The sequence below is a fragment of the Pteropus medius genome, unplaced genomic scaffold (assembly GCF_902729225.1).
Source record: "Pteropus medius unplaced genomic scaffold, Ma_sr-lr_union100, whole genome shotgun sequence".
NCBI lineage: Eukaryota > Metazoa > Chordata > Mammalia > Chiroptera > Pteropodidae > Pteropus > Pteropus medius.
Genome location: NW_024350923.1, coordinates 1,035,030 through 1,043,934, shown reverse-complemented (window position 1 = coordinate 1,043,934; position 8,905 = coordinate 1,035,030). Strand labels below are relative to the sequence as shown.

The following is an 8,905-nucleotide window of genomic DNA, read 5'->3' as shown; positions in this document are numbered from 1 at the left end:
GAGGCCACCCGCCCAGGTCAGAGGGGACCCTGCCTGGAGCCCACAAGGCCCTGGTGTCAGTCAGAAGCACGCCCGAGAAAGCACGCACTTCTGGGGTCACCTCACAGCGGAGGAGGCAGAAAGGGGGGCTTTGAAAACGTGTGTCTAACTCCTGAGAACTCCGGGTCTGGCCAGGTGAGGGGCACGGGGAACCTGGACGGAAATGCCCGAGGCCGCATTCCAGTCCAGAGGGGAGGGGGTCCGCTCCGACCTCAGGACACAGCAAACAGGTCTGGGCTCTGCCCCGCAGGCTCCCTGCAGCAACCTGTGCACTTAGTGCAATTAACCGCCTCCTGGCCTGGGGACCGACCAGGGACAGGCTGTCCGGAGGCCTGATCTGGTTTCCGTCAGGGCCCAAATCCCTCAGGCCTGGGTGGGCCTGCTCTGCCCACAGCCGTTCAAAGTTCAAAGGCTCTCAGGCTCTCGACAGGGGTGGCCCCTGAGAAGTTCCAAGTGCCTGGCCGTCCCCTCCCCCTGGCTTAACTGTGCTTTGAACCCCAGCTCCTCCTGGGGCGCCACCGAGGATCTGGACTAAGAGCAGTGGACCCTGAGATCCTGCCGCTCCAGGCCACCCTGGCCTGGGTGCCCCACGAGGTCACTGCCGGCCACGGCGGGCGCAGGACTCGGCCCGTGGCCCGACCCCGCTCACCAGCTGCACGTAGGCCATCTTGTAGTCTGGCTTCTTCATCCTGACGTTCCTGTGATCCCGCTTCCTGTTGGAACCTGTGGGGGGAGGGGGCGTCTGACTGCCTGCCCCGAAGTTTCACTCTGACGGCTCCAGAACCCCTTTCTGGAGGGGACGTGCACGTCAGCACCAGTCTGTCCGCAGACGACAGCACGTGCACCGCGAAGGTGGCGGCTTGGGTTCAGACCGCACTGCGGGGCGAGAGCAGGACTTGGCATGGGCTCTGCAAAGGCCCAGCTGTGTCTGAGAACTCAGAGCCACTTCTGCGAGTGTGGCGGCTCTCGCTGGTGTCCCCGCCTCAGACCAAAGGCCTTCAGACCCACAACACAGGGAGACAGGGTCCCCGGGAAGGAAGGGGAAAGGCTTAAGAGGACAAAGAAAACGCTTGGCTGACCAGCCGAGGTCTGCGGCTGCTCAGAGCAGCCCGCGGAGCCAGCTCACCGAATCCAGGCTCTGCTCCATCCTGAACCCACCTCGGCCCCGTGACTGTGACCAGTATGACCCCTGGAGTGGCCTCGACACCCCGTGCGTCCCAGGCCGAGAACCAGGCCCCAGGGAGCGTAGCGAGGATGAGGCGGGTTCGTGGCCCAGAGAAGCTGGGTGAGTGGGGGGCCCACACAGTCAGCGGGGCGGCGGCCAGGCCCAGGCACCCACCGTGCTGCACCCTGGTCCGTACGGCGGCCACGGGCACGTTGTAAATGCGCTGGAGATAACCCCTCAGGTCCACCCTGGTCATCCTGTGGGGAAGAGAAGGGGGTACATCTGAGCCCGGCCGGGAAGCAGCTCAGCCTATGGGCTGAGAGCCATGGGCTGGGGGCATAGCCCCGCCCGCCACAGCAGGGAAGAGCCGGGACCTGGGACATGCTGGCCCAACCTCGGGGACCAGCAGCTGGCCCCTACCTGGCCTGGAGGTGACGGAAAGACTGGGCCCCCAAGAGCCCTGGACTCGGTCAGTTCCATTGACCCTCCTGTGGCCCAGGCTCAGGAGAGGCCGAGAGGCCGAGCTCCCGGGGAACACTCCCAGGGGAAGGGACGGTCCATGAGTGCCCCCTGGCTGCAGGGAGCCCAGCCTGGCCTCCCGTCTGCAGCTGCCTCCCCACTACGTGGTGGCAGGACCCATTCCCCTTCACCATAAACGTGTCGGGCCCCTTGGGCCCTCGGCCCACATGGAGCTCAAGCCACCCCAGGCCCACGGCTGGGACAGTCCCATCCTGGGGTTCAGAGGCGCTCCCTGCGGGCTGGGTGACAGGGAGGCTGCGCCCCAGTACTGCAGGTCCCTGGAGGACTGAGGTTCTGGCCACTGTGGTGGGCAGCCCTGGGGGTTCGGCCCGTGCCCTGGGAAGAGCAGTGACAGAGATGCTGTCATGGGCACAGGGAGCGGGCACAGTGGCCTCCCCGGGCAGAGGGCCTGCCCGGCCTCTGCGAACCCTCGGCCAGCACTCGCCGAGCCCCGTGGAGCAGCTGCGGTGGGGGGCTGTGGGGGCGCCCCGGCCTGAGCCCCAACTCACTCCATGGGGATCCGGAACTGCACGGTGTCTGCGGGCTGGGCCGTGCCGGGCCGCACCAGCTGGATGAAGAAGAAAGTGGAAGACCTGGAGGCTGGGGTTCTCAGCTGGTACAGGGTACTCTGTGGGAGAGGCTCATGTCCACGCCTATTTCAGAGCCAAAGGCCCTGTGAACCCCCCCCAGCCTCTCACGCCCCGCTGGGCCACCACGCGGGTCTCCTGCTCAATGTGGGCAGTCAGTCAAATGCCCCCACCCCCGGAGTGTCGGCTTCTGAATGACAGGAAACAGAGGCCACAGCGAGCATTCCCTCCACATCCCCCCAAACAGGCTGGTCGCGAGGCTCAGCCACGAGCTTGCTCAAAGGGACGGTCCCACTGGCACATGGCCCCAGCACGGCTGTCTCCATCCTGGGAGGGGGCCCCACACAACAAGTCCCTTCTGCCCAGCCACAGGGAATTGACGAACCACTCCCCAACAGTGCCTTAGCCCCTCAGTGTTGGGGACACGGGGACGGGGGCCGCCTCCACACCCCCTGTGAGTGGGACAGCACCAGCTCCTCCAGGACAAGAATGAAGATGCAGGGTCAGAGGCCCAGGGAGGACGGTGCTGGCAGCTCACCCACTCTGAGCTCAACATGCCACCTCCCACCCCAAAACCATGGAGTGAGCAGAGGTGGCTGACCCACCACCACCTCCAGCTGGCCCCACAATCTGGAGCAGGGTGGTAGGCCAGCAGGACCAGACTGCAAACCAGACCCAACCAGGCCTCGGGGCTGGGGTGAGTGGCGGTCGGGGGTCTCCTGGGAGCCCAGGGGCAGTTCCTGGGGGAAGGGGACAGCAGGGGCACAGGATGACATTAAGAGTCTCACCCAGGCCCTGGTGGCTGACCTGCAGCGGCCGGCATGGGGCGGCACAGAAGGGCTCCGTGTGGTCAGGGCCCACGTTGCCTCTTGCCTCCCAAGTCGGGGAGAGGGAGGGGGGCTGGGGGTCAGCAGGTCTGGGTGGGCACCTGGGGTGTCTGGACAGTGCAGGTCAGTGTGGAGGTGCACAGCAGTGGGGGTCCGAGGGCAGGGCTCGGGCCCCTGGCATAGGCCAGGGCGCTGGTGGCCAACAGGCGCTGAACTGAATGTCTGGGTGCCGTCCACCCCGGGGTCTGCGGGCGACCGAGGCGGCGCGAGGCAGCTGTCGCTTCTAGCTGCTGGGCAGGGCAGGCACGGCCGACGTGTGCTGGTGGACAGGGCCTACCTCGTTTTACCCTTGTGGCCACCCAAGAGGCTCCTTTTTCTCTTGGTGACCAACCACAGCAGGGGGGCAAAGACTGGGGCGCACGAGTAGCTGAATGCGGGAACACTGCCTCAGCGCCTCTGTCTCCCAAGCCCCCCAGGCCGCCGCTGGGCAGGGGGTGGCCGAGGTGGCAGTGCTGTTCCAACCCCCACACCCTGGCGCAGGACCCCCCGGCTCGGGAACAATCCATGCTGCTGACCACCCTGCTGCTGGGTCCTGGAACACGGCTCAGGGCCTCCCTGAGGCCCCGCGCCCCTGCGGGGCCCACCCCCACCGCCTCCCTGACTGCTCCCCACGGTGTTTCGCAAGCACCTCAACCTAACAGCTCTCAAGTGGAGATCAGAATTTCTCCTCCCTCCTCCAAACAACAAGCTGGCCGGCTGCCACCAGCCCTCCCGCCCTGTGGCCCCAAGGGTGACTCATCCGTGATCCCACCCTCTCCCTCACCCCACCCGCGCGGCTCCACTGCGGGGCCTCCCTGGCCGGCGCGCGCGCACGTGCGCCCCGGCCAGGCCCGCTGTACCGGTCTCTGCCGGCCGCGCGCCCCCGGCCCCGGGGTGGCCTGCAGGGCCTGGCTCCGAGCCCTCGCTCCTAGCGCCCCCTGCCCCTCCCGGTTGCTGGAGGAAGCAGGCCCCCCCGCCCTGCGGGACCCCCGCGGCCCTTGCCCCAAATCCGCCGAGTCTGCGCGGCGCCGGCGCGGGGCGGGGGAAGGGGGGCGGCGCGCGTGCGTCCGTGCGCGCGCCCCTCGCCCGCGGAGGCCTTAGCGCGCGCAGGGCCGTGTGTCCAGCCTAAAGTTCGGTGGTCGAGGACCAGGGGCCGAGGCGGGAGGTGGGGGTGCGTGTGGGGGAGGATGAGTGGGCGCAGTAACACCCTGCCCCCTGAGCCTGGCACCCCCGGCTGTCGATCGCCGGCTCAGTCTCGGCGTAGACGCCGAGGTACGGGCTCAACACGTACCGCCGCCTGCGTCATCCCTCACCGCTCAAAATGCCCGCCCGTGATGCGACTCGCGACCGGCGTGTTCGCCACGCCCGCGGCGGGCTTTCACCACAGCACGCCAGGCGCCATCGCCGGCTTCCTGGCCGCGACGGAAGCGAGTGTCCGCGGCCCCCTGGCACGGCGCCCCTGGCGTCCGGGCACCCGTCTGGCCTCGCCTTCGCATTTCCACGGCTGCCCCAGAACTCGGGCGTGCCCCACACCTGGGCAGTGGGGGAGGGCACTGACAGGGCAGTCCTGCAGGCTGGGGAGAAGGGCCCAGGTCTGGGGGTGGGGGAGTCTCCTGTCAGGCTGGAGGCGGAGTGTAAAGGGGCCGGGCCCCCAGGCGGGGATGCACCCCTGCGAAGCGTGGCAGGGTGGTCGCTCCGGGCTGCCCCGGGAAGAGAGCAATGGCGTCATTTGAGAGGTTAGCCAGGGAGTAGCCTTGAGCAAAAGGTGGTAGCACGTGGGTCGCCCTAGGGAATGAAGGTGCGGTGACGATGAGGGCGGACGGGTTGAAGAATCGACCCAGGCTCGTCGAGCGGGGAGACATAATGGGTAATGTCCCACCTGTTCCAGCAGCGCGCAGGTGTGCGTGTGTGTGCGGGAGAGATATGTCCGGATTGAGGACTGTGCCTTGAAGGCCGCCGTGCCAAGGCCAGGGGACTTGCAGGGTGGGGGTGGGAAGAGAGAACTGGAGAGCGGTTCGGGGGCCCAGCGAGGGGGCAGTCTTTCTTTTTCTAAAGCACCGAGGCCCTGTTCTAACTGGGGGTGCCCTGTCGCCCTCACAGATGTGGCCGGCAGCTGGGCTCGGAGCTGTGTGTGGTGACTGAATGCCAGGTCGGTTTGCCCCTATGAGAGGGGCTGGAGTCTGAGCAGGGCCTGAGGTCCTTGTGGGCTGGGGCAGGCGTGGGGCCTCGTGGCACAGACTCCTCAGCACTCAGGCCCCACCTCTGACTGTCTGCCAGCCGAGTCCCTGCATAAGGCCCGGGCGCAGAGGACCCCGTGCGTGTCCCTTTACTCATGCCCCCTGCCCCGTCACCGACCCGCCCCATCACTGCGGGGCTAGCCTGCTTCCTGAAGTCAGCGGCGTGGCTGCCCCAGGGAGAGGCTCGCCAGGCCAGCCGGAGGGCACCGGTGAGGTCTGAAGCTCTGAGACCACGGGGCTTCTCGCCGCCTCGGCCAGCTGTGCCCGCTCTTCATGCGGAGCGCCCTGGATGTCCTGTCCCAGGGGGCACAGGCAGTAAGCCAGCCGGCGGGGCCCAGGTCCCCGTGACCCTGTTTCGCTGGCGGCAGTCCCGCCTCAGCACCCCCTCACGGGCGGGCGGTTCCGTTCTGGTTAAACACTCGGTGGGTGTCAGGGGATCCCGCGTGTGGTCAGACTAGTGAGGCTGGCACAGCCTGGGCCAGGGCACCAGGCTGCCCCCCCACCGACCCCAGAACCACGCCAGAGGGGCTGTGGGACTCCCAGCAGGCCACCCCCAGACCTGAGGTCACCTAGTCGGTACGATGGGTCCACATCGGTTGGACACGCTGAAGGGGTGTTTTCCGTGTATGTCCAGACCAAGCCACATGGGATCTGCCCGGCCGAGGCCGCTGCCCACAAGCCCTGCGGTCCTCTCCTGGGGGCTCCTGGTACCTGCTTGGCACCTGTACCTGCCTCTCCAAGGCACGTGTGGTTCCTGGAGGGTCCGGCACACAGGGGCAGGTGGCCATCCCTGCTGCGAGCAGCCCTTGGACACCCCGGGGTGACACGGTGTTTCCTTTGTTTGTGGTGACACGTGGTTACCGGTGTTTGTGGTCCTTTGTCTTCCCGAATCTGTGACTTGTCTATTTATGTCTTGTGCTCATTTTTTTCCCCAGTGAAGGGGTGTTGTCGGCCGATCCCTGTTCCCCAGATTCATCACCCAAGTCCCGACCCCCAGCACCCTCGACTGTGACTGTATGTGGAGGCACGACCTTTAAAGAGGTGAGCAAGGTGAAGTGGGGGTCAGGAGGGAGGCCCTAATCCAGGGCGACTGTGTCCTTATAAGCACAGGTGGTCAGGCCACGGTCACACGCACAGGGAGACCACGCGGGACACGGGGAGGAGACGCCGTCCACACGCCCAGGAGCGAGGCCTCGGGGCGAACCGCCCGCCCACACCTGGGTCTCGGGCTCTGGCCTCGGGGACCGGGCACGGGAAGCATCTGCAGTCTGAGCCGGCGGCTGTGGTGCTTCGCGGGCGAACCTGCTAGGGTGCTGTTTTCCGTGTGCCGTCCCAAGTGCAGTTCACGCAGTGACCGTCCTACCCCCTTGCCTGTCACATTCGACTGAAAACATTTCCCGGTTTCTCACTGGCTGTGTAATGCTTTTGCAACCTCTCTAGCGAGGCATAATCCACACGGGACGGACCGCACACGCCCAAGGCACACGGCCCGCTGGGTTCTGCGCCCGCGAGGCCGAACACATCTGTCACCCCCAGAAGCGCCCTTGGTCCCCGCAGCCCCTTCTCCCATCCCTCCCCGTCCCGGCCCCCCCTTCCCAAGCTCCAGGGGCCTGGTCAGCTCGCATTCCATAAGTTCTCCATAAATGGAAATGTAGCATGTACTCTTGCTGTCTGGCCTCTTTCTCTCGCATAACTCGTGTGAGACGCATCCGTGCCTCGCGTGCCTGGGCCCACATTCCTTCTGCCTGCCACGGTGGGGACACACCACAGCTTGTTTACCCATTCACTGTTGATGGACATTTGGGTCGTTTCCAGTTTTTGACGATTAAAAACAAAGCAGTATTTACATTCATGTGAAAGTCTTTACCAGGACAAACATTTCCTTTTCTCATGGGTAAATGCCTCGAAGGAAAACGACTAGATCACATGGGACGTTTATGCTTAACTGTTTAAGACAAGAGACATTGCCAACGGAATCGTTTTACATTTCCGCCGGCGAGGTGGGGTCCCTCCACAATCTGGCTGACACTTGGCGTTTGCAGGCTGGGCCATTCTCGCAGCGTGGCATCCTGTGATTTTGCTCTGCGTCCCCCGGGGGACCCAGGGTGCCGTGCAGTTTTCACGTGCGTTCTTGCCATTCATTTGTCTTGTTTAATGAGGTGTCAGCTCTAATCTTTGGCCCATTTTTTAAAAATCGGGTTGTTTTGCTTTCTTATTATCAAGCGTCTGCACTTCTGGGTCCATTTATTGTTCATTCGTACCCCTTTCCTTGAGAGTTCTGGGTATCTCCTGGATCAGGTCTTTGGGAAATATTTGCTTGGCAGAGATTTTCTATCGGTGTCTAACTTGCATTCCCTTTACAATGTCTCTTGGACACCGAACCGTAAAGATTTTCGACGGCTTTCAGTGCACCGACTTACTTCGTTAGGGGTGGTCCTTTCGGTACTGTGTCTGGGAAATTTTGGCCTAGTCCACATCCCCCCGAGACTCTGCCCTGTTTCTGCAGTTCTGGTTTTGCATCCAGGCCTCCGGTCCAGTTCGAGTTAATCTTCGTACAGAGCGTGAGGTTTGCACCCAAATTCTTCCCCTCTGTCTCCTGCACGTGGCTCCGCCGGCGTGCCAGCATGGCGTGCCGGCGAAGCCATGGCTTCTGCCCCCGTGCGGGTTTCCCCCGGGACCCTTCGTGTCGCCCCGTGGTGTGTTTAACGTCTGTGCACCAGCACCAGCCCGTCTGGGCTGCTCTACTGACTCTTAGAATAGTAACTCAAGCTTATTCCCCTCGTTCGGGGCTGTTTCGCTGCCCCAGGGCCTCTGCTTTCCACCTGAATCGTACAATCATCGTGTAACTTTCTACACAAAGACTCTGCCGGGGGTCCGGTCCGCGTTGCCTTTGCGTCTGTCGACCAGACCTAGGGAGAATCGAGGTTTCTGCAGCGTCGAGCGAACCTTCCCAGCCGTGAGTCACATGTATCTCCTCCGCCTTCGTTCGGGTCCCTGACGTCTCTCGGGACGTTTCACGTCTCTCTGTGTGTCTCCTGCCCTGTGCCGGGTTCGTCCCCGGTTTGTTTGTTTGTTTGTTTGTTTGTTTGTTTGTTTGGTGCCGTTAGGAAGTGGTGAGAGCAGACGTCCTTGTCCTGGTCCCGAGCTGAAGCGAGGACGCGGTCGGTCTCGCCCGGAGCGGCCCTTCGCTGGCCCTAGTCTGCCGGGGGCGTTTCTGGTGGCCGGGGCTGAGTGTCGACGTGTGCCAGGTGCTTCCCGCACGTCCCGAGACGGACGGTCGCCTGGTGGTTCCTGTCCGGTTCGTGGGCGCGGCGGGCCACCCCGCCTGCTTCCCAGGCGGCGGCCCAGCCCCGTTGCCGAGGTCGGCCGTGCTTGGGCGTGATGCGGCGTGCGCTCCGCGTGTTGCTGACCTGCCGTTCAGGTGCTCGCCGCCGTGTCACGGGGTCCCCGTCTGCGGCCCTCTGTCTGGTTCTGGTGTCCAGGCGACACTGG

The 8,905-nt window shown here is 64.6% G+C and overlaps 1 protein-coding gene and 1 long non-coding RNA gene across 4 annotated transcripts; one reads left to right on the top strand and one right to left on the bottom strand.

Annotated features, from left to right (window-relative positions):
* Positions 1–78: 78 nt before the first annotated feature.
* On the bottom strand, positions 79–2,534 carry LOC120584628 (39S ribosomal protein L23, mitochondrial-like). Its single transcript, XM_039840386.1, has 4 exons — positions 2,484–2,534; positions 2,233–2,351; positions 1,379–1,461; positions 79–762 (listed from the first exon to the last, which is right to left on the bottom strand). Exons 1-4 carry the CDS (start codon positions 2,532–2,534, stop codon positions 635–637), a joined length of 381 nt encoding a protein of 126 aa, XP_039696320.1. The 3' UTR covers positions 79–634.
* Positions 2,535–2,542: 8 nt separating this feature from the next.
* LOC120584616 (uncharacterized) lies at positions 2,543–7,265 on the top strand. 3 transcript variants are annotated; one of them, XR_005648086.1, is made up of 4 exons: positions 2,543–3,007; positions 5,277–5,325; positions 6,349–6,454; positions 6,551–7,265. It is a non-coding gene; the product is annotated as an uncharacterized LOC120584616 (long non-coding RNA). The 3 variants fall into 3 exon arrangements; XR_005648084.1 differs by having other exon boundaries at positions 2,543–4,341; XR_005648085.1 differs by having other exon boundaries at positions 2,543–4,347.
* The last annotated feature ends 1,640 nt before the right edge of the window (positions 7,266–8,905 follow it).